General features: G+C 39.8%; 1 protein-coding gene across 1 annotated transcript; it reads right to left on the bottom strand.

Annotated features, from left to right (window-relative positions):
- Positions 1–23,857: 23,857 nt before the first annotated feature.
- Positions 23,858–25,667, bottom strand: LOC149207578 (transcription termination factor MTERF15, mitochondrial-like). Its single transcript, XM_089393913.1, has one exon. The coding sequence runs from the start codon at positions 25,434–25,436 to the stop codon at positions 24,228–24,230; it is 1,209 nt and encodes a 402-aa protein (XP_089250039.1). The 5' UTR covers positions 25,437–25,667; the 3' UTR covers positions 23,858–24,227.
- Positions 25,668–25,895: the final 228 nt, after the last annotated feature.

The raw sequence follows: 25,895 nt of genomic DNA, 5'->3' as shown, positions 1-25,895 counted from the left end.
AGATGCTACATCTTACAATCAAGCTAGTGTGGAAACCAAGACAAACTGAGAACTGAACAATACTTTCAGAGGTGTTAAACTTGATTTTCATGAACAAGGTACATTAAGAGAGTTGGAGTTCTACCAGTGTGTCACCAAGTGTTGTAGAGGCTACAACCACCCTCCAAAATTTTTCCTTAACTTCGTTTCAGAGCCTCCCTACCAACCTTTCACAGTAGCATGTCTTGCTTTGTCAAGTACACAAGCTTCAGTGATATTCTAGCAGTTTGCCAGCCTGTGCATCAGAGCTTGTTGTATCCCCCTCACAGGTTGTTTCTCCAGACTTGGTCCAGCTACAGGCTGAGCAACTCCCTCAAGAAATTGCACAATTATAGAGGGGAACCAACCTTCCCTCCAAAAATTGCGCAATTCTATCTGGCAGCCTGCTGGGCTCTAGAATTGCACAAATCTGCCAGTCAAGCTTCACTGAGAAAATTGCGCAATTCCTCCCAGTAGGGCTACTCAGCCTAAAAATTGCACAATTCTGGGCAGCAGTTAGCTGCTTAGCCCAGAAATTGTGCAAACCTTCTAGGCAATCAGCCCAGCTCCCTCCCAAAAATACACACACTTCCCCCCCAACTGAGCAGGTTGTTTCATGTGCCATTGAGTTAACCGGTTCCACCCAGGAACGAGAAAACTTGAATTGCATGCATGGGATGCTTTTTCACAGAATAGCAAAAAGAAACATGTAAAAAGAATCCCTAGATTTTAGGGAGTTATTTTTAGCGGCTAGAGATTACATGCAAATATCGTTTTAGAATCTTTCCTCCAATTGTCGCTTTTTCATAGATTTGTGGCATGTGCGTCATGAGCTTCAAACTTATTTATTTGACACATCAGAGCTCATTTCTTCACATAGATCTTGGAACTTTGACATCCCACAGCACATCCAGGAGTCTTCGAATCATCCAGCTCATCTATTCACAGGTTAGTTGGCTTAACTTGTCTTTTGCAGCATTTCTGTCACTTTGTGTGTTTTCGCTTGTGTGAGTGTTGTTTGCTTGATTTATGTGAACGCTTGTTGTTGTTTACATGCATACTAGCTTGTATTAGCACCATTTCAGTTTTCATTAGCATCTCATTGTTGTCGCATGCATGAAACTATTGGGCAACTTGCTTCACTCACATGCATGTCATTCCATTTTTTGAATCTTTCATTCACTGTTTGCATGCAAGATCAATCAATATTGCTTACACTCAGTATCACCATGCATTCACATTCACATTTTCTTTCAGTGGCCCGTCGGCAGGTTAGGAAGCCTTGGTCCAGACTCTCACTCATTAAGATAGCATTGCGCAATCCTAAGAAGGAAGGCTTTGTCTTCCTCTTAGGAAATGTGCATTTTTTCCAAGTGACTGTCCTCCAGTCTTTCATTGCGCAGTTCAAAGGGACAGTGACTGTTGGCCCAGAAATTTCCCAATTCAATCACTGGGCCTACAACCACTGCCAGCTGAAATTGTGCAGTTCCAATAGGCCAGCCTAGATTGTGCATTGTGCATTGTGCAATTCTAGAAGCCAACTAGCCAGCCTCCCCAGACAGCCCAAACTTCCTTTTGCATAGTTCTGGCAATCAGTCTCCCAGCCTCCTAGGAAAAATTGCACAATCCCTGCCAGTCAATCCCTAGGTATGTTTCACGTCGTTCCCAAAGTTTGCTTTAGTTTTTGCTGACATATTTCTTGCCATGCATGTTGCTTTATCTCTAGATCTAGCAGGTGTTCGTCCGCCTCTTAGCAATTCAAGATCAATGGCCTCCAAGAGAGCAGGATCAAAGGACACTGATGGAAGTGTAATTGGAGCATCATTTGAGCGAGTGTCTACAAGTTTGTTGATCTATGAAGATACCAAGCTAATTGTAGACAAGGACATCAAGCTCAAATGGCAAGAGGTCAATGATGCATTTGCAGGCACATTTGGGGAAGACCTCAAAGACCGCCAAGTCTATGTGAACATCCACAAGCTCGGCTTGTACTGGATTGCATGTGTATATCCTGTGCTCCCATGCGTGGACATGATACATTGGATCATCTCGCACACTGATCCTGAGATGACGACATTGAGTAGTGTCAGCGAGACAAAGATTGCTACCTTCAGGGCACAGGATTATGATGAGATGTATCAGATGTTAAAGCCCGTGATCATCATGGAGACTCCCTTCAGCATACCCAATAGAAATGCCAACTCTAGATACATTTTGAAGAACTGGGTGAAGGAGCCAGCTAAATTCAGAAGGACATCCAACCAGGTCTACAAGACGAATATATTGCAGAAGGCATATCAATACTTGGTCATCTTCGCATGTCGTCTGTATGGCAGAGAAAGCACGGAAACCTTCCCACAGAGTTGGGTGATCGCGTTGGACCAACTGGCCAGAGAAGGCAAAGCATGTAACTGGTCTGACATGTTGGCTCATCAGCTGAAGGAACAGGTAACAAGGGATCGATAGCCACCCAAAGGTATGCAAGCAGAAGTCTACATATCCACCTACATATTGGATGAAATATGTGCCCGTCAGGAGTTCCCGGGCTTGAAGTGGGCATGAACACCGACGGAGACTACTGTGAACACTTATTGTAAGATGGTGTCCAAATGCAGCTTTAGAGGAGTTATCACACATCTGTACAATTATTTTGTCACCCCATTTACAAGATGATATTCAAATAGGATCCACCCTGCATGTCAAAGGAAACAATGGAGGCACTGACTGACATAGCTGATTGGTATGCCTCACCATCCGGCACCTTCATACGAATGTATAGCACAGAGAATCCTCTGCATGTTCTACCAAAGTTTGCCTTGGACAAACTCATCATGTAGGAATTATCATATCACATCTCGGCGGGATTGACAGCTAGGTTGCACCGGAAGAAGAAGGCACCTTGGCCCTCTCTTCCATTGTGGATCAGGTTATACTAGATACGAAGTTTCAAGCATGTGGATGTCGAAGCAAAGAAGATGAATAAGTATCCATTCGACCTCCGAAGTTACAATCCATATGACCTGCATTGTCTTGTGAAATATCATTGCATGAGAGTACATTTTAACTGGACCCACGGGGCATGTCGTTGGGCAGAGGAAGACCCATGGATATATTGTTACAACTCCTCTAGACACAATGAACTGGTCACCCTCACTGTGGAATGGATAGCGAAGTATCATGAAGCAGCATCTCAGAGAGCACCAGAAGTAGCAGCAACAACAAAAGCAAACATACGAGTGCACGACAAGGGAAAGAGGAAGATTGTTGACAGCATGGAGGAAGAGAAAAGCTGAAATTTCTGAGCATACCCACTTGTGTAGAAAGCAACTTTGGAAATAGAGGCAAAGATGCAACAATGCAACAAGAGAAACACACAAAGGTAGAGAGAGAAATGGAGAATAGATGCAACCGAGAAGTATTTGCATGAGTTGAAGGAGCAACTCCGGAAGGAATAGTAGCTATGGAGATAGGAGAAGGAAGCGCAGCAAGAACAGGTAGAGTAGGGGGCGCAACTTGTGCAGACAGATGAAATTATGCCCGTACAGGTAGTAGACTCATCAAAACAGTTGGCATCAGGCAGACAGGGTGAACCATCACAAGAGCAGGACTTCACTCAAGAGATAGAGCAAGCACTTGAACAGATGGATATGGATATGGAGCAACAGGAGTTAGAGCAAGACATCAACCTCATGCCTCACCACCAAGAGGTCGACCCACCAACTTCACCGCATCCAGAAGAGGAGAAAGTCCCAAGTGACCAAGGAGACACTAAGATCCTTGGAGATTAGCTGGAAGGAGAGATGCACAACATCTCATTCGATGAGTCTCAACATAGAGTTGTGCAATCTCGCAGAGTGTCAACTCCGGAAGATCATACATCTCCTGAGAAATTTCAGGAACAAATGATCATGTCTGATGTGTGCAAACATCCAGTAGCATTGGTCGATGCTACCAGAGCATATGCCAAAGCCACTAGCTTGAGTGTTCGCTTCTTAATAGCTGAGAACGAGCAAATGGCGAAGGAGCTACACATGGCCAAGTAGGGAGGAGAATTGGTTACAACATTCGCCCGAGCAGAATTGAAAAGGAAATACTGGATGAAGTATTGTCCCTTGACACAATCATGTGGGCGTTGTATTCCAAGTTTGGTACCGTGCTTAAGGTAGTTGTCCATCTCAATGGTTGGCAATAAAGATGTGCTATAAGAGCACGTATCCTGTCAAATGTGAATGTTGTTGTTGATTACATGCAAACATGGATGATGAGATACAAGGGAGCCCCAGTTCACTTGCCTAAGATGATGAATCCCATAGCGGTTGAGTTGAAGGCACGCATCCGGAGTCAAATCCAGAACTACGAAGAGATCCTGCAGCTCATCACTAGTCTACAGGCTTCCCATGCACGTGTATTCAAGAGTATGGATGTTGTTGTGTGTGCACATGCGATCCCATATATTGGGACACTCACCCAGGCGAAGACAAAGGCACAAGTCCGACTAGAGCTTGACTCATACTTTGACAAGTTGATGCACATAGCCACCAGCCTAGACTTGTCGATCAGTGTAGACACCATGCACAAGTATGTTGATGGTTCAGCTACACTCAAGACAATGATGTGCATGTTATCATACAAGTTGGATAGAGGAGCCCAAGAAGTGTACCCGGATGCTATGGAGGCAAGAGTCAGGGTCCATAAAGATGTCACCTTAGAGTACATGGACACCATCGCAGACTACCAAGCTTGGCATCAGTTTGCTACTATTGATCACCGCTAGGATGTCGAAGAGTTGGTCTTCCAATAGTTGTCTGAGTCGTAGTGATGTCTTGCATAGGTTTCTCAAGCCATTTTGTCTCACATGGGTACATGTGCCTTGTAATGTAACGTCTTGTCAAGTGTAAGTTCAAGTGTCGATAGTTGGATGTAACAGTTATAGAGTAGATGAAGAGTCATGAGGGTAGATGAATTGTCACAAAAGCGAATGTCAAGGGCCACCCCACCCTTTTCTATAAATAGTCACTCATAACTCATTGTATAGGCTTTTGGTCAGCAAAGCTTCCAATAGGAGTATCTTAGAGAAATCTTGGATAGTATTGTAATGCGCCTTGGCTTCTCCACTACGAAGGACTAGTATATCTCTTTGGAGGAGCAGGCGGTTGTGGCTGTAATTTTCCACTGTCAGAACTAGTGGTTGGACATGGATGTATTGTATGACTAGAACTTACACTTCTTAATATAATAGAGCCAACACGTTTCATGCATATGTTGTTTTGTATTTTAGTTATCTTAAGTACTCTAAATGATATATGTATATGTTTGCTTACGCATGTATGTGTAGCTATTTCTGCATATGTATGTATGAATCTTTCTGAAATGTGTTGTTGGTTTAACCATCACTTTGGATTTCTAGGTTACTTGCCTTCCATGTTGTGATGCATCTTTGCTCATGTGTTCCCTTCTTAACTCTGTGCTATCACAGGTTTCCGAGGGGCGCACTCACCTCACCCTCCATGTGTTAGAAATTCTCATGCACCTTCCTTGACTTACTGCATATGTCACACCCTTGCTACCAACAGGGACATCTTACTTGCCTCTACACAAAACCTCAGTTAAGGCATTACCTTACGACCCACTACTGGGACTCCTACACCAAACGGTCTGAGGTCTAATTGGGACTTCTTACTGGGGAGATCCCCTGACATGCTGGCGGGTCCAGCACCGTCAACAACTCCCTATTGAGTGTGAGATCCCTACCGTACACTTAGTCATCGAACTCCTCTCAGACACCTCTGACCTTTAGAACATAGGATAGTATAGTTGGAACATGTCGATGAAAGTCAACATAAATCTCTCTAACATAACAAAGCCCACAAGAAGAGGACCAAAGCTTCCTTTGATCGCAACGTCACCCCTTGTTCATTCATAAGGGATGATCTAGTCCTTCGCTACAATGTTTCCAAAGAAGCTTTAGGACTAGGGAAGTTCGAAACTTTATGGAAAGACCCATATATAGTTAAACATTTCCTTCTCAAATGCGCAAACATGTTAGCAAAGCCAGATGGAACTTGCCTCAAAGACCCCATCAACGGGATCTACCTCAAAAAATTCTATCCAAAACCTTTAATTCAGCCCTATGATGTAAATGCATGCACCTTAACTTATTTTTTATGATGATCACCTCATCATGGATTTAATCTAAAACCATACACTCATCATGTGTCACAGATGGATCATTTGCCTTCCTACCACCACTAGTTCATTAACGGTGCTTCTCAATGGTCATAAAATCTCACTGCAGCAACTTGCGCCATATACTCTCTTGATTTGATGCCCCTCCACCAGAATGGGCTTTTCATCGGGTCTACCACCAATAATCAAGTTGAATATGATGTCATCATAGGCCTCTTAGCTGATGCCTCCTACCTAGTTATCAATCACCTGCATGTCTTCCTTGACTCCTAGATTGTTGTATCATAGTTGAATAGAACCTTCAAGGTGCGTGACCATTTCCTTTTTTAGAAATACCTGCATGAACAAAGGTTAGCTCACAGTTTTGATCATATCACAATTTCACATATGCCAAGAAGTCATAATCATATAGTTGACCACATCACTAATCAAATTCTAGATTGGCATGCATCACATATGCATCATCATCGAGACACATAAAGCATACTGAACATATCCATCGATCAATGCAAATTATATCACATGTATAAAAATCATATCGTATAGACACATCATGAGAGTTGCACAAAACTGAACTCATATATATATCATCCAAAAATATAGGTACATTTGTTGGCCCACGCTAGAAAAAATGAGTTGTCAAAAAAAGGGAGCATCCTCATAATGGGTGCTTCCCCTGGTACCTGCAAAACCTACATCTAGGACTAGGGTCCAACACCCCCTACACCACTTGCACAACCTGCATGAGGCCCTCCTACCTCACCTGGTGTTCGATCCAAGTTTGATCGCACAATTATCACTGCCACTACCAACTGACGGAGGACAAGGCGCCTCTCTCTACTATCCCATGCCATCATCCTCTTGATGGTCTCCTCATCCAGCAAGTGCCATACAACATCAAGTTAATCCCCCAAAGTAGGTATGTTGCACGATCCCATGCATCCTCCGCAACCTCTTAACCTATGCTTGGAGTGTTGCATCCTCCCCCTCCTCAGAGGGGCCACCTATCTCCACGTGTGCCCTTCATGCCGGTCTCTCCTGATCCTCCTCTGCTCTATCGTCATGTCTGCATCACTACCCCACAACATCACCCTTAGCAGGATGCTAAGGATCAACACCTACCAACCAGCCCAACGGGCGCCTGCGAGGTCCAACATCTGTAATCAAACATACATGGTATAAGCATGGATATATATCATAAACCAAAACATATGTAAATCATAAAATGTTGAAATCATGATCACATACTTGTTGGGCCCCAAGCATCACCTAGGGGCAATCCCATCTCTATATATCCTCGGAAATCCACGCCAACATATGGGAACTCAAGGATAAGTTGAGGCTTGGACAAGAACCAACCCTCAAATGTGGGTGTCTAGTACTATCAACCTTTCCTCCACCTTCTCATGGCATCACAGGTGCCCATCGTCATATCCATGGATGTCTCGATGGCCCAGGAATCACTACCAACATTAGATGCAACATCGCCACTCTCTTGTACAAAATGTTGCATAGCACGCTACCATAGCAGAATTTTCTCACCTCACCCCTGCGAACATGTGATAGTTGCAGCGTCATCCTCCTATGGAGGAAGCTCGCCCAGTCATAAAAGAATCCTGCCCGAAACCTCTTTAGCACTACAAGCTGTGGACCTGAAATGCGGTTTGGGGCTGATGACCCCAACAACCGTATAATCATCATAGTTGCCGCCTTCTCTACCAAATCCAAAATCTATTCTCTACGAATGCACCCCACCTCGAAAGGGTCATCCCCACAATGTTGATGGGGCCTTGCTATCATTACCACCCATCTGAGCAGAAGCTCTGTCGGTAGTACCTCACCTCGAGGTACTAGCCCGATAATAAAATATACATCCACCTTAGTGGTGAATGCCAAATATGTGCCCCAGATGTCAAACACTTGTCTATCGGGTTGCCATCTTTGAATCACAAACTGTAGGAAATCCTCCTACGACCTCAGCAGAGGGTTCTGAAAAATAATTAGCAACCCCCATCTCGCTAGATATACTCGAGCCTGAGCATCGCTAGCCATTGTAGTGCGTAAGCGGTCCTAATCTCACAAATGTCATGTCCCAAACATCCTGCCCAAAGTGGAGAAAATTAAAAAAAACAACCCTAAGGCTAAAAAATTGACTTTCATTAGCATCGTGCGCATGTCCCCAAAACTGGCATGCAGTTGCGCCTCTGTTACTGCAATAGGCGCGCGCCACTACGCATATTTTTACTACTCAATTGTACGTGACACGCGACTGTATTCCTCCTAGCCGCGAGGACCTAGGCCGAGGTTCCTTGCACCTTTTTTCTATACAATCGTGTGCATCGCATGACTGCCACTGCGTTAGCCACGAGGTCTTTGACCATAAATCATCATGGTCGTTTGCCTAACAATTGTGTGACTACGTCTCCCTTACCTGCACGCCTTCGTGTGACTATCAAGAAGTCACCCACATGAGTTTTCCCTTTCTAACCTAAAAAGTTTTGTATAGTCCATCTTGTACATGCTATCCACCCTAGAATACTGAATGTACAAAGGTAGGGTCAAGAATTTTAACTTGTCCCTCCTCCTGTGCTACCTGGGTGCTCTGTCTTACCACTACAATTGAAACAATGTTTGGACCCTGCTTTGGAGTCTACGTCAGCAAGTACAAATGAGGTGGAAATGTGGGCCCCACAACCTTATATATTGCCCCCTCTGCGATTCTTCCAAGGGCATGTTTAGGAGCTTACAACCTCCGTTCACAAAATTGTCAACGACATTGGGATCAGGACATCCTCTCCTACATCATGGTACCTTCCATTTCATTTCATCAACATACTCATTTTCGAGCCCATTTCACGTTTCAGAGTACCCATCAGGTGCGTTTTTCCATGTTTTTTAGTTCATCTTGTTTAACACATTTTAGTTTACATATGGTTTCATGAAGATGTTTTCACTTGGGGTATTGGTTGTCGAAGTTGCAAGTTCCTCACAGTTTCTCAACAAAATCAGTTCCCCGGTGCCAATCAAGGGTTAAGGTATTTTTCTTCACTTAACATGATAGGCTTCCACCAAAGCTTTGCAAATCCTGACATCATTTCTCTAAAATAAACCATAAGGTCCACCATCTTGACCACGTTTACCATCACCTTCCGCCTGCACATGGTAAACATCCATGTTGGTTGATAGAACTTCCCCTACATGGATTACCCCCTTTTATAGGTCAACTTACACTATTAGTATCTGTGACCATCCCACTAGGCCTGGGAGTCAACTTATATGCATGTCTTGAATATCAACCTCATTCCTCTCTTCTTTACTCATTGCTTACCAACCCCATTCCTAAGCCACCATATTTATTCATTGTCAAATTGAATCAAATGCACATTCGCATTCTACATTTGGCATGCCACTCTTCCATGTGGAAATATCACATCTAAATCACTTCATCTGTCTCATCAACCTCACACCGAGACCAACCAATGGGGCCCTGCTCTCTACAAAAAACCCATCCGCATTATCAAGCAGGGCACCATTTTGTTGGGGCACCCACCTCCATGTTTTTACATCCCAAACCACTTTTATATTATTTTGGCAGGTGTGAAAAGGTTTTTTAAGGAAAAATATTATCACCCATATTTTTGTGTCAGTTACCCAGTAATAGTCCTTAGTCGCCCTTGGTTGGATCTCATTTTTTTCACCCACGCCATGGCTCATCATTCATTCATTATCTACCATGATAGTCAAAACATACTCATACCCACCCTGGATGTCCTATCGACTCTAGGGGCATTTCCCCCAGAAAAATTATTTTGACTGTTGCCACTCGCATTACAGCTCCAACCTTGGGCAGTTTTTCATATCCACTCATGTTGTTAGCTCTTGCTATCATGTCATTATGACCCATCATATTACAAACACCTATTTTTCCTTCCCAAAGATTCCTTGAATCAACTTTTCAGGCAGTTGACGCTTCTTTCCAGTTGACTTCAACGCTCATCTTCCAAGATAGAAGCAACACTTTGGTTGCTCCCCCCTTTAAGAGACAACCTCGAGTGACATAGTGGGAATCATTATTGTGTATTGATGTCATCGACCTCCCTGACATTTGAAACCAACATACCTTTTCATGTCATGGTAGTATTGTACTTTGTGACCATTGTAGTTCTCTCATTTAGTTGAAGACCCATGCATTCCATAACACCTCATTCAACAATTCTTACATTTCGATGCATGGAAGGTACCCAAAGTCGAATACCTATGCATCCCATAGCACCTCATTCAACAATGCTTTACCTTTGATGCATGAGGCCACCCGGTTCAGTGTATCTTTCAGAGATTCCCTTGATGGCGGAAGTAGTTATCTTCATCATCTATCATCATGTTAGTCACATCAACATTGACTTGACAAGACCATTTCTTGTATGATTGTAAAGCTTAGGCATACTCATTATAACAAGCATGGGATATGCCCGCCTCATATAGACACTTTTGTATTAGTATTTATTCAGAGCATGGCTCTCTTTAGTTCTCAGTCAAGGATTTTCCCTAAACATCTCTACAGTAAGTTTCTCTATCTCTCAAGAAGTTAGCAAGACTCTCAGTTAGATCAGAAATGCATTTCAGTTATATGCTTGCTCCTAACCTCATACATTAGGGGGCAACTGTTATCATGAGAAAATCGTACACTCATATGTACGCACTAGAATACACTCAGAGTTAGTGATCAACACATACAGAGGTTACATTTTCAGCTGGAAGCACCATGAAGACAAAAAATGAAAAGCTTTCCTAAGGTTCAAGTTAAAAAATTGAACTACGCAAGTGCACCATTTTTGGAAATTAACAACTGTGCAGCTTTTTATTCGATAGTCGTGCGATCACAAAAAAATCCAGTCAGCACCTTGGGCCATGAACTTGCTTGAAGAACACTCCAACTCTTGACATGATGGGTTGAAAAATTTGAGCCTTGAGCCCCAAGAAGCCTTAAAGGCAAGGAGATGGTAGCTCTCATCTCATTTATGAGGCAAACAACCACATTGATGAGCCAAAGGAGGGAAGGAGTGTCAAAAAATTCTATAAATACAAGTTCATGGAGAGCCAAAAACAAGAAGTAGTGCATTGTTATGCTGCCAAAATTGCTCCCAAGCTATATAGCATTCCTTTGTGAGGAGAATACCACTATTGAGAGTATTTTATGCTTCTTTCAAAGAGGAGGAGCTTGCAAGAGATTTTGAGAAAGGGAAATCTTTGTTGAGAGTTTTTGAGCACCATTGCTCAAACAAATCTCTTCAAGTGTCTTTGATACTTCTATTGTAACTCTTCCACCACCAACAATCAATAAAGAGGATCCTTTTCCTATGCTTTTATTGATTTGTTTTTCTTCATTAAACTTTTTTCCATGTTATTTAGTGTAGTTTTGATTTAATTTTATTCATGCATTTCCACCATCATTTTTCAAGACTTTGTTTATCCATGTTTTTCCACTAACAACATCCAATTGTTTGTATGTTCCTTGTAGGTAACAACCAAATCCAAGGAAGGTGTTTTTGGTACTCATAGACAACAAGCACACCAAAACAATGACATCTTGACAAGAGGCTATCATGACTAGGTAACTCTGATATTGATGATTCGTTTAATGAAATATGATTTGGCTACCTAGAAGAACATGTTGTAGAAGTACATACTAGAAAGATAGTAGTTGAGATAATATATCTACAATTGTTTGGTTTAAACTCAATTCAAGATTGAGTAGACAACATTGGTAGCAACTTAAGAAGCCTATATGACAAAAATTATGTATACATGAAGGCAGCAAAGGTAGCATGTCACGAGATAGCCTGGTGGTCATGTTGGATTTGGTGATGAAGAAATTCACTTTCCCAATAGATAGGGGGAGATATGATTAACTCTACATTGATTAGTTTGAAAAAGATACCTTTGATGATGAAGGTACTATAAATAAAGGTTAATGGAAAGTGATATAAAAGGCTAATGGAAATAACCCTATCATGAAGATAGATCAAGAAATATTTTCATTCCTTAACATCCAGGAAGTTCTAAGCTCACGTATGATATGATGATGAGAGATAGGAGCCCTTGTGGCTACTAATAAAGATCTCCATAGAAGAGAAATTAGTTGATGAATGAAACATAATGAAGCTTATGGTTGAGACTAGCTAAGGTTTATGGTGATGCCTCCTTGGTTGAGATGGAGCTAGGATCTACTTGTTTAAGAGGGAATGGGGATTACATCCTCGATTGAGAGGGAGTGATATGGGACACCATATTCTCCATGTGTCATGCACTAGGTCAAGACTAATAGGCATACATCTAGTGAAGGCACTTGGAGGGAGAGTGGAGGATTGGATAAGCATTTGGAATTGGTACTATTTGAGGATTGGGAATCCAAGATAGGAAGTGGCCCTGTGGACCAATGCTCTTTGAGGATCTGAAGGGGTATCCATGATAAGAGTATTTGAAGAGGACCAATATTCTTTGAGGATTGGGAATCCAAGATAAGAATAGTCGTGGAAATAACTGGTGAACATCCGAATGGGGTGTGTGCCTTAAGATGCTATAGTGGTGTCCATATGTGTGCCTCCCATCACTGTGCTCTAATTTTGTGGAGAGTTAGAGCTTGTTAGTCAAGGCCTCGTTATGATGTTATTTGACAATGTTGGTTATTATGTTGATGCTTAAAATGGCTTATCAATCCCACTCTTCTTATGAGAATATTTCAATTTGAGAGTATCCTTGTACCAGTTGTGTAATTATGAATACCTCCCTAGTTAAGAGGGAGTGTTGGAAAATGTAACTAGGTTCGGTTTTCATAATTTGTATCAATATGTATTCATGTAAAAAGAAAAATAAGAAAAAGAAATATTATTTTTCAAGCATGGCTTTCATGCTCAAATTAATTTATTAATTAGTTCAAGCATGTTCTTAATGCTTCTATGGTTTTCTGAATCAAAATAATATTTGTCATAAGTCAAATCCCATTTGGACTTTGAAAAGAAAATGGAAAAAGATTTTTAATTAAGTCAAAAATGTTGATTTTGCCCCCACAAGACCAAGTCAGCCCTACCTAGACAAGTTGGCCTTGGAAGGGGCCCATTTGACCTCATGGATGTGTATAAATAGAGGATAGTTTGACCTCATTTGGAGACAAGCAAGCAAGTTTGATTCTTGTGAGAAGAAAAGAGAGAATATTGGAAAATAAGTCTAGAAGGAAGTGTGAAGGTCTAAGGAAGACAAGAGAGAGAGAGAGAGAGAGTGAAGGTCTAAAGACTAGTTTTTCTACCCTAAATCTCTCACACATTCGAAGTTATAGGGTAATTATAGGGGTTGAAGTTGCAGATGTAGTTGCGGCGGTCAAAATTCTGTTATAAGGGCCAAAAATCAAAGATTAGACCAGATTTGGAAAGTTTTGACTTGAATTGACTTTAACTTGTTGGAATAGGTTGGAAGGAGGGTTGACTTGGATTTTGTGAGAGGTCTTGGTTTTGAATTACACATTTTGATATGATTCTATAAGAATAAAAGAATTTTACTAGGTTTTCCCCTTGGAGGGGTTTCCCCTAGCTTGGAGCCTACATCTTGTGTTCATCATCTTTTTGTGATCTTCATGGTTTATGGTTTTGCTAATAGTTTGATGGAAAGAACACAATAAAGTAATAAGAAGGCAACATAACTTTACATGCAATTATCGAAGTAAATAGAAATCACCCTAATTACTACCCTATTGATTTCTCAACAAGAAGTTGAAGCCCACAGTCATACACTCTGATAGTAGGTTTCATTGATCCCTTTGAGAATCCAATGTTTCATGATTGCTCTAAGCACATTGAGATTTGGTACCTTCATATCAGGGATTTTGTTCAAAGGGGTAAAGTCAGACTCCATTATGTGCCTACAGAGGAGTAGATAATAGATATACTGTTATGAAACCAGCTCAAGAAAAGATAGAAAAGAAAGATCAACGCCTTAGAATTCAGCCTCTTCGAGGGGGCAACCTCCTTTACATTACATAAATGAACAATTCTTGGATGATACAAATGACAAAACCTCCTTTCTATATATAGGAGTCTAAGGAGTCACAATATAATCCAGCCGACCTAACAATAATAATATAAAGCCACAAAAATAACAATAGAGGGATTCTATGGGGCACAGAAATAACAATATGTGGGTAATAGGGGCACAACAATATAAATAAGGGGTATAACTACAATAGTAATGGGGTAATCACTAGTATTATAGGGACCCAACATGCCCCTCTCCTTCAAAAAAGTGTTGTCCTCAACGCTTGAGTAGTTCTGGATACTTCTGCATAAAATTCTCATCCTCCCATGTGGAATCTTCAGCGGATAAGTTCTTCCACTTGATAAGATACTCTGAAATTGATCGATTTCGTAGCTGTCGAGTTCTTGTTTCTGTGACTGCTTCCGGTTCCAATATAATTTTTCCTTCCTCGTCAAGTTCTGGCAATATTGTTTGAACTGGGAGCTTGTCGCCTATAACCTTCTTTAAACATGAAACATGGAAAACTGGGTGCAATCGAGAAGCTGCAGGAAGCTCCAATTTGTATGCCATAGTACCAATCTTTTCCAACACCTTGTACGGACCATAATACTTTGGTGATAATTTATTATCCTTCTTAGCTTGCTTTAGGGACATTTGCTTATATGGTTGTAGCCGTAGGAATACCCAATCACCTACATCAAAACTTCTTTCACTGCGATGTTGATCTGCCTGTTGTTTCATTCTATTTTGTGCCAACACGAGGTTATCCTTTAAGAGTTGGAGGACTTGTTGTTGATGTTCGATGTGATGTTCCACTGCCTGAACCTTAGAATTTTCTCTTAAATATGATGTGATGGATGGTGGTTGATACCCATAAAGTGCCATAAATGGGGTCATTTTTGTTGCTGTATGGAAGGAAGTGTTATACCACCATTCAGCCAGAGGCAACCATTTGACCCATTGTGTCTGTTTATCAGATACAAAGCAACGAAGATATCCTTCCAAACATTTGTTTACTATCTCAGTTTTCCCATCAGATTGAGGATGATAAGATGAGCTATGAGCTAACTGAGTACCAAGACAAGAAAATAATTTTGTCCAAAAATTTCCAGTGAAAATGGGATCTCTGTCACTTACAATAATCTTTGGGTTTCCATGTAGCTTTTGAATTGTTTCCATAAATGCAGTAGAAACTGTACTGGCTTTAAATGGATGTGATAATGCACAAAAGTGTGCATACTTGGTAAGTCTGTCAACTACCACCATGATGACACTCTTTCCCTCAGACTTGGGTAAACCTGTGATAAAATCCATTGAAACCTCCTCCCAACGTTGGCTTGGAATGGATAAAGGTTGTAATAGACCCGGTGTCTTAATTGTTTCAACTTTATTTTGTTGGCAAACCAAACATTCCGCCACAAACTTTTGAATATCTGATTTAAGGCCATCCCAAAAAAATTCCTTCTTAACCCTGTGGTAAGTTTTTAAAAATCCTGAGTGCCCTCCTAAGGGAGAAGTGTGCAATTCCATAAGAATCTTTTGTTTTAGCTGGGAATTCTTACAGAGGTATAAGCGATCTTTGTACCATAACGAATCATTTTTCCAGCTAAATGTATCAGAAGTACTGGAATCTTGTTGTAGCTTTCGAATAAGTGCCCACACTTCTTCGTCATTCTTCCATTCCTCCTTTGCTTCGTTTATCCAATCTGGTTGGATAATAGAAATGGCACACAACAATGCTTCCACATCCTCATCCTTTCTTGAGAGTGCATCTGCCACCACATTTTGCTTCCCTTTTTTGTAGATGATTTCAAAGTCATAACCCAACATCTTTGTGACCCACTTTTGTTGCTCTTCAGAGGATAATCTTTGTTCTAAAAAGTATTTAAGGCTATCATGATCCGTTTTTACCTTGAAGTGTCTTCCCATTAGGTAGGGTCGCCATTTCTTAAGTGCATGGAGTATTGCCAACATTTCCTTCTCATAAATAGCTTTGCTTAAAAACTTTCCCTTGATTGGACGACTTTCAAAAGCAATGGGTCTTTCATCTTGCATTAGAACAGCACCAATTCCATTTCCTGAAGCATCACATTCCACAATAAAGGTTTTTGTGAAGTCCGGTGTAGCTAAGACCGGTGCTTGGCACATTGCCTCTTTAAGATGTTAAAGGCCTTTGTTGCTTCCGGAGTCCATGAAAATGAATCTTTCTTCAATAATGTTGTTAGAGGTGCTGCTATTCTCCCATAATTCTTAACAAACTTGCGATAATACCCTGTCAACCCAAGAAATCCTCGCAGATGCTTTATGGATGTGGGGATTTTCCATTCCTTAATGGCTTTAATTTTGCTAGGGTCTACCTTAACTCCTTCATGAGATACAATATGACCCAAATATTCCACCTCCTGGACTCCAAAGAAACATTTGGATCTTTTTGCATATAATTGTTTCTCCTCCAATAGTTGTAGCACCTTGTCAACATGTTCAACATGATCCTTCCAAGACTTGCTGTAGATTAGTATATCATCAAAAAATACTAACACAAATTTTCTAAGGAATGGTTTGAAAATTGAATTCATCAAACCTTGAAATGTTGAAGGTGCATTGGTAAGGCCAAAAGGCATGACCAAAAATTCATAATGACCCTCATGAGTTCTAAATGCCGTTTTCGGAATGTCTTCAATCTTCATTCTGATTTGATGATATCCCGAACGAAGATCCAACTTGGTGAAGTAAATTGATCCATGCAATTCATCCAGTAATTCATCAATGACAGGAATGGGGAACTTATCTTTAATAGTGAGCTTGTTGAGCTCCCTATAATCTGGACACATGCGCCATGATCCATCCTTCTTGTGCACCAATACTACTGGAGCTGAGAAAGAACTTTGACTCGGTTGAATTATACCAGCCTCTAGCATTTCTGCAACCATACGTTCAATTTCACTTTTTTGGACATATGGATATCTGTACGGCCTGATGTTTGGAGGAACACTTCCTGGAATCAGATGAATAGCATGATCATGATCACGCATAGGTGGGAGACCTTTGGGAGTCTCAAATACCTTGGAATGATTGTCCAGGACTTTTTGGAGATCTGGAGAAATAGATGATTCCAATGTGGAAACATCTAGCGAACATAATTGTGCAATTACACCTCTTTGCTCCTTTTTTAGAAGCTTTGTCATGCCATTAGAGCTGATTATCTTTCCTGGTTTCCCTGCAATACCCCTTAATTCAACTTCCTTTCCTTCCACAGAAAATTTCATGAAAAGTTCTTGAAAATTAAAAGCTATTGTACCCAAGGATTGTAGCCATTGGACTCCTAGTACAACATCAGCACCTCCCATTGGAATGGAAAGCATTGGGCTAGTCAATACATATTCTCCCATGGATAGCTTGATATTATGGCACTTTCCAGAACAATTTATTGTTCCTCCATTTGCAATCATCACTTGACACTCTGGTGCTGGATATAGGAAGCAATTCAATTCTTTTGCTACCCTACAATGAATAAAATTGTGGGTGCTTCCTGAATCAATCAACACTATTACCTTTTTCTTCTTGATTTGTCCTTCTATCTTGATGGTTTGAGGAGTGGTAATTCCCGCCAATGCATTACAAGATATGGTCGGATTTATTTGTTCTTCATCTAGGCTTTGTTCCTGGAATATATCCTCTTCTTTTGACCTTTCTTGCTCCTTTTCTTCTTCCTCTTCACAATCTATGTAGAATAATTTCTTCTCAGCACACTTATGACCTTTTGTGTATTTGCTATCACAATTGTAACAAAGCCCTTTTGCTCTTTTTTCTTCCAATTGTTGTGGTGTCAACCTTGTAGGTTGTGGAAGACTATGGGCAACAACACTTCCGTCTTTATAGTTGTGAATGGTATGCTTCCTAGTTGCCATAATTTTGCTTTCCATTTTTCTTGCTAACCTGAATGCCTTCTCTAATGAATCAGGTTCCCAAAGGCGCACATCATGTTGGATATTATCCTTTAAAGACCCTATGAACACATCAATCCTATGCTCCTCTGGAATATCTTTTACCCTTATGTTCAATTTTTGGAACTCCTCAATGTGCTCCATTATTGAACCCTTTTGTTTGAGACTTATCAATTGGCTAAAAAAAGTGTTGCTTTTTGTATCCTCATAATGTGCTATCAATTCTTCCGTAAAAATTGCCCAAGTGATAAATTGTTTACGAGAACAAAGCCATTGATACCATACAAACTGATTTGGTTCCAAATATAAAGTTGCCATACGTACCTTTTGTGTGTTTTGCACATTATTGAGATCGAAGAATTGCTCCATCTGTAATATCCATGTGGCGGGATCCTTGCCATCAAACTTCCTCATATCGATTTTTGGAACATGGTGAGTCTTCGATCCAACATTAGAGTCTATGGAATCATGATTAACATTTCTTTTGTTCTCATCATGAGTTTCCTTTAGTACTCTTTCACCCTTAGTGACCATTTCTTGTAGCAACTTATCCATCTTATCATCCATGCCATCAATTTTAGCGTCCATGCCATCCATCTTAGCTTCTACACCTTTCTTTAAACCGTCCATCTTAGCTTCTACATCTTTCCTTAAACCATCCATTTTAGATTCTGTTGCTTTTTGTGCAAGTGACACTTGTTGCACTTGTTCTTGTAATTTTGATATATCATGTAGCATTTCTTCCTCTTCTTCATGAGTCATGCTAGAGCTTTCAGGTTCCTTACTAGGTGTTTGCATTTTCTTTCCTCGGGGCATCAGTTACCGATAATAATTCTCTACTATGCCCTTTGAATTCCTTCAAAATAAATTTTCAAACCAAGCTTAAGCAAAAATTAAAGAAAATCTACACACCTTTTTTCACTTTGTAGGAGCTCGATATTGCCTCTGATGTATCTCTGTACTTTCTGATCATCTAGTTCTGAATTTATGACCTGTAGTAGCCCTCTGTGTCCTCTTTCCAATGCCACAAGTCTGACCCAAATTGGATTCTCCAAGGAAGAGTTATGCGAAATCTCCCACAGTGACTTGATTATAGACTAGTTCAGTAGAGCGAACTTGTACGACGTGCCACGTGTCACTGTTTCAACCTTTGACTCTGAAAAATATATAAACGAAAACTACAGTCCGTCCTCTTTCTGTACCTTCTTACGAAATTTCAATCCGATGCTCAGAAAGAAAGTTATGACGATTTTCCCCAGGTCACCTGTTTTGAGTGTAATTCAGGAGTCTGCAAAAAGACCAACTTCCTCAGATCATATCTCCGAAAATATCGCGCGCAAAACTCTGAAATTCGGACCCAAGGTTCAGCGCGACTTCTTCTCAAATGGGTTTTTTTTGCGACTTCTGAAACGTCACAGAAAAAAAGTTATAGCGAAAATGCCACGATGACCTGTTTGGAGCAGCGAAACCCTAGAATCCAAAGCTCTGATACCAAATGTTATGAAACCAGCTCAAGAAAAGATAGAAAAGAAAGATCAACGCCTTAGAATTCAGCCTCTTCGAGGGGGAAACCTCCTTTACATTACATAAATGAACAATTCTTGGATGATACAAATGACAAAACCTCCTTTCTATATATAGGAGTCTAAGGAGTCACAATATAATCCAGCCGACCTAACAATAATAATATAAAGCCACAAAAATAATAATAGAGGGATTCTATGGGGCACAGAAATAACAATATGTGGGTAATAGGGGCACAACAATATAAATAAGGGGTATAACTACAATAGTAATGGGGTAATCACTAGTATTATAGGGACCCAACATATACTCTTCAAGGCATTAGCAAGGGGCAGATTTGTCTACTTCAAAGATAAATTGGCCATAATAAAAAATACCTTCCTCTCTAAGAGGGAGTGTTAAATGGGGTTAGAGAGCAAGGCTTCTCCTTAGCCTATGATGCCTAGAGTAGCAGAGGGACCCACATATTTCCACCTTTGTAGATTTATTTATTTCAATAGGAAAAAATTATTTTTCCAAAGTCAATTTATAATTTGATCTCATCCTAATATTAAAAAGTATCGTTAGCCTTATGAGTGCTTGGTGGGGTTCAATTCAAATTATAAAGGGGAAATAAAGTAGCTGGTGAAGTTAGTTCGATCAAGGCATCAAAAAAGTGTGTGTTCTCTTTAGAAAAAAATTTCCGGTGAGTTCAAAGTTAGGGCTTTACTTCCAGGGCAGAGGAAAAGAGGAAAAGAGGCCACATGGCCAGTCCAGCGTTTCCCAACAACAAGTTGAGTTCATCTATGTTGAGGTTCATATGAATCCGTATGAATTTTGCACAATGTATCAGAGGGAGAGATTGAGAAGCAAGCGCATAGACCAATTTGGGCACATCAGGGTTTTTGGAGTTTGTGGAGTGTAAAGGGGAGTTTTCCCTCATCTAATTGTAATTTTTCCTTAAAAGAGCAATTGTTGAAGAATTAATAGAAAACACACACTTTGTAGGTTTTCCCTAGTTGGGGTTTCCTAGGTAATTTATGATGTTACATGTTTTTAATGTGCTTGTGTCTCCACAGTTTATTTTCCATTGCAAATTTTCAGTTAGAATACTCTATATATTTAGTGAATGCATTTGAAGATTCAGTTTCAGTTTCTTTCACCTCAGAAAATTCATTAAATTAGTTGTTTGGTATTTAAAATCTAACAAGTTGAACCTCCAACTTTGTTGTGAACTACAAAAGGAGCATTTAAATAGGAGAGAAATGGACAAAATAAAGAGCATTTATGTAGGAGAGAAAGGGTAACCTAAGCTAATGTTAAATCTCACAAAAATTTTCCATCTCTCGTTCTAGTTGGCTTTGACAATACACTTGTCACAAAGTTCTATGCCATGTTTGGCAACACTAAAAAGGGCTACACTAAAATGTCAAATTTTACTTCAGCCAAGCCTTTCTTGCCTTTGCATAGTGTCCATAGAAAATATCTTAAGATAGAAATTAATGGACTAAACACTCTCTTGGAGGATCAACAACAAGAAGAGTAATAAACCATGGTGGCAACCAAAACTTTAGAACACACTTGAAACTTGACAACAAGGTTCAAGGATTCGGTTTGCAATAATCTAGCTTAGTCATTTTGGCCAACACAATTCCACATCAACTACAAAATCTTGCAAGCCAAAAGGGGTCCCAAGTAATCTAAAAATTACCATTAGTTGACCACAAACCATTGATATTAGGCTAACCAAGGAGGAATACCTTGAGTGATATAGCAATAATTTTAACCTCTATTTAATCTTGTAGAAAAAACATCATAGAAATCATAGATTGGATCCATTTTGTTTTTCATGATGTCCTCATCCAATTGAATTGTGAGAATATAGCAAACAATAAAATAACCGTTGATTAATTGTTAACCTTAAGTGGAAAAAACCCCTCAAACATGACACATGCAATTAATTCTATGTTCCATTAGATAGCCTAAGGCATCAACTACGAACAAGTTGAGTGGGGGCTAATGAGCAAAGCTTTCCTTATGAATCTCTAATGACTAAAGGCTTGGAGGTAGAATTGTTTAAAGATATTCTAGTTTGATGCATCAATGAATAGGGTGGAGACTACTTTGATGAACTTTGGCTTTAAGCCTATAATTAATGAAAGGCCACTCAACACCGTCATAAGATTTTTCAATGTCTATTTTCATTAATATGATTTATGGGCCATTGGTTCTCACTCATTCCATCCCTTCCCAAATTATAGCCAAGCTGTGAAATATAAATCTCATTGCAATAATATCAATTTGATGAAGTCTACTAATAAATTCATAAAGAACAAATTGGCTTGGAGATAGTGTGAAGTGTCCAAAAGTATGTTCGTTGGGGCTATCTATAATACCTCTAAACTGACAACAACAACTCTATAACAACCATTAATCATGATGATGATTGAACATAGGCCTTGTCAAATGTCAATGAAATAAATCCATGCAATTCTCCAAAAAAAACTATTGAAGTAAATCTTTTTATCAAGCTAGGGCCTTAGCAATTATTTTGTAAGCCATTTTTAGTAAGACGATTAGTCTCCAATTGGATATCAATTCAATACAACCAATTATAGGGATCAATTTGATGCTCTATCAATTAATCATAGTGTTTAGATTGTCCACTTGGAACTCTTCATTGTAAACTCCAAGAAGCATGGGGTCGATGAAGTCCCACATAACTTTATGAAATTCATAAGGTAACCCATTTATTCTTTCTTGTGGCCTTATGATCTACCACGCTCTCAATTAGCAATCTCGAGTTTTTTCAAGGAGAGGTTGAAATCACAAGAATTTATATCCTTGCACAACCCAATTTGGGTTGTAAAAGCTTGCTTGTATTGTTCAAGAAATTCAAGACTCTCTTGGTGTCTTACTAGCCTACCCATGTCAATGTTGAAAGCGAAAATATTTTATGTCATAGGTTGTCACTTAAGCACCTAAAAAACAAAAATTAGCTTGGTGTCCCCGTATTCGACCAAATGGAACATGGAGTTAATTTAAGCACATTTGGTTTATCTAGCTCCTAAAACATCGAGGATTGCAATAGTAGTTCAGATAGCTTCTATAACATTGAGGATTGCAATTGTAATTCAGAAACAAGTTTGATTCCAAAGCCAAGTCTATTTTTCCTGAGTTCTACGGACAATAAAACTCTATCTCATCTTTTCTTTGCCCACAAAATATAACAATAAAAATAATTACATAATCAAATAAAGAAGATTACATAACCAAATAGATCATAGGATAAATTCAGAGCGAATGCAAAATGATAAGGAAGTCATCAACCCATTCAAACAAAAGATATGCTGGCCCACTTTCAAATTTCTTAAAAGACATGAAATTTGCAATATTAAGTTGAAGTCATAAGCCGTCACATTGACCTAATGAAAAAAAACATTTTACAGTACAACTGGACTACTCATCTAACAACATGAACAAATAATTCACAATATTCTTTTTTTTTTTGGCAAGGGTGAGTTCTTTGCTAATGAGAAAAGCATGCCTTCAGAGACAATCCAAACTCTGCTCGATAAAATAGAAAACTGCCTATCTAAATGCAAGAGTTAATGACAGAGAACAAAAGTTATTGCGTTAATTACAAATCGGTATCTATCAATATGTGTTAATTGTGTTTCTGATGCTGGCAAAGTTATCAGAACCAGAACAACGCTGGCTGAACTGACCAGTCAGGCCAGTTCCAGGGTTGCCTTCGGGTAAGGGGCCGCTGAAACCGGTTTTGGTCTGCACTGGTTCGGAACACAGCTTGATCCTTTCAGGAATGTTGTGTATTTGTGTCTAATGATTTGGATTATATCTAAGTTTGAATAGTTTATATATTTTTAGATTAACCAATTTGTGTGTTTTTTTTTAATTATGGATTGCAGTTTTTGAGGTTAACTGGTTCAGAGACCAGTCCAGTACTGATGGCCTGTATAACGTGTTTCATCATGCAAATAAAGATAATGGGCCAAGAACGAGAGTGAATTTACCCTGAATTGAAAAGAATGAAGCAACTCTGTCAAAAATGCTTATCAGAAATGTTAACTAGTGGCTATAGCTTTTTTTTAACCATTCAATTGCCAAATAAACCATATAACTACTCTAGAGTGGGTTCTCTAACAGAAAAAAAGAAAAAATAGTACAATGAAAAAGTCATTGAAATTCCAAACAACTACATATTCTCACATCTGACAGTCTTTGTGAATACATTTTCAATGGCAGTCTTTTCTTTCGCTAAGAAAACTACTTTTACAGCTTACAAATATGTAAATCAGATATGGTATTTCAAAAATTCCACACTGGCAGTGTTCCTACCACCCAGTACAGTTCATGATATTCCCAGAGGCAATTTCATCCATACAATAAGCAGTAATCCATTAAAAGTAACAGCCGATTTGATTCTGAAACACATGGACTTGGATTATAATGTTCACTTCCCTTTGATACGGCTAATCTGTCACCACAAGTTTTCTCTTGCCATGCTATCTGGAGTTCAGTTCCATGGCATCATCTAACAGAATCCTTGCATTCATGAGTGACTCTCCCAACGTCTGATTCATTGTGTGCTCCCTTGTCCAGCTTTCCAGCTTTCATGTAATGGTCCACGGCCTCTAGCCTTGGCCCTACATCTGACCTAGTGCATGACTCCTCGTCAATGCTCAACTTTCCATCTTTCACCCAGTGGTAAATATCTCGCAGAACCAAGGATTCAGCATTTTTATTAACATATTTCTCCAGGAATTGTTTTTCTGTTAACATAAAAATTCCAGGAGAAATTTTCTCTGTTTTCAACACTTGCATGGTCTTTAATGCCTCCATTACTCTATATCGAGGAATTATTCTCTTATCCAAACTGTATCCAACCACATATGGATTCTTCAAAAGATCAGCCAATGTAAACCCTGCAGACTTGACCAGAAAATCCACATGCCGTTTCAAATTTTCCTCTGAAATTGACAGAATGAACGGACTCCGGCTTGTTATCTCTGAACTTTGTTTTTCGGACAGACCTAAACATCTCAAATAGCGTAGCCTTCTATCGATGTGTTCTTTCCCCAACCCCAGCATCACACGCATGGCAACCGCAAATCTCTTTGATCCCTTCTTAATCCCCAAACTTTCGACCTGTTTAAATGACTCCACAACCTTTTCTTCTGAAATCAGGAACAACCACGGCTGCATCGCCACTAACTCCGATAATGCTGAACCCTCAACACCCAACCGTTGCAGAAGTGAAATTGCAGATTTCAGCTTATCCTCGCTGGCGGTAAATATCCGTGCACCCGTAATGCATAGTTTGTAGATATCCTCTTTCTTCATGAAAGTCCCAAGGAGAGTGAGCTTGGGCTTTATGTTTCTTTCGGCACTGCGAAATAAAAACTTTGGGTTGGAAAGGACAACCCTTCGAATCTGGGGAGGGTTGGTCAAGCCACAGCCATTTAACAACTTCAAAGCTTCTTCCATAGTATGACTTGATTTTGAACGAAGCAATTCCTTGTCGTATCTAAAGGCTTTTGCGATATCTTCCTGTGATAAACCGCATCTGTTGACGAGAAACTTTGTGGCAACATCCCTCTCTGGTTGGGTTGTTGATGAGAAAATTGCTATTTGGGTGCAGAAATTGAGGAATGTTATGCGGTATTTGACGGTAACAGCAAATGCAACAGGACGCATTGCCTTTGATACTCGTTTCCATATGTTCATGGCCATCATCATGTGTGCAGAAGGAAGAAGTAGAGAGCGGCTTCAGAAGGTTGGAAAGCAAACCTAAAAGATCAGGGTAAGCAAAGGAACAGGGTTTTATTAGGGTTTGAGAACTGCTGTACAACAGTGACTGAGTAGGGTTTTGGGAATAAATTCAACGCAGTGTTGGGCACGAATAAAGGAATTGAATTAAGAATATCAACCAAAGCCACCACGGGCTGTTTGGCATTTCCGAAAGCGTTTTTTCTATTCGATGTTCACTGTTTTGTGTTATATGGGAGAGAAATAAATCAAGGAAAATGATGTCTTCTCATTGTTTAATCACTATGTTTATATATATGTATATATATATATATATTTAAGTAATTTTAATGAAATGGTTGAAAATTTTAATTTATTAAATTATTGGTTTTTTCTATTTTAATTTTAAATTTATTAAAGGCTAAAAAGTATCAGATTTTTCTTTCTAAA

Source organism: Pinus tabuliformis, chromosome 1_2, assembly GCF_031772625.1.
Source record: "Pinus tabuliformis cultivar Carrire ecotype Pingquan chromosome 1_2, CPIR1, whole genome shotgun sequence".
Taxonomy (NCBI): Eukaryota; Viridiplantae; Streptophyta; class Pinopsida; order Pinales; family Pinaceae; genus Pinus; species Pinus tabuliformis.
This window is presented reverse-complemented; position numbering and strand designations above follow the sequence as displayed.

Coding starts and splice junctions, on each gene's coding strand:
- LOC149207578 (XM_089393913.1), bottom strand. CDS start 25,436: ATGATGATGGCCATGAACATATGGAAACGAGTATCAAAGGCAATGCGT.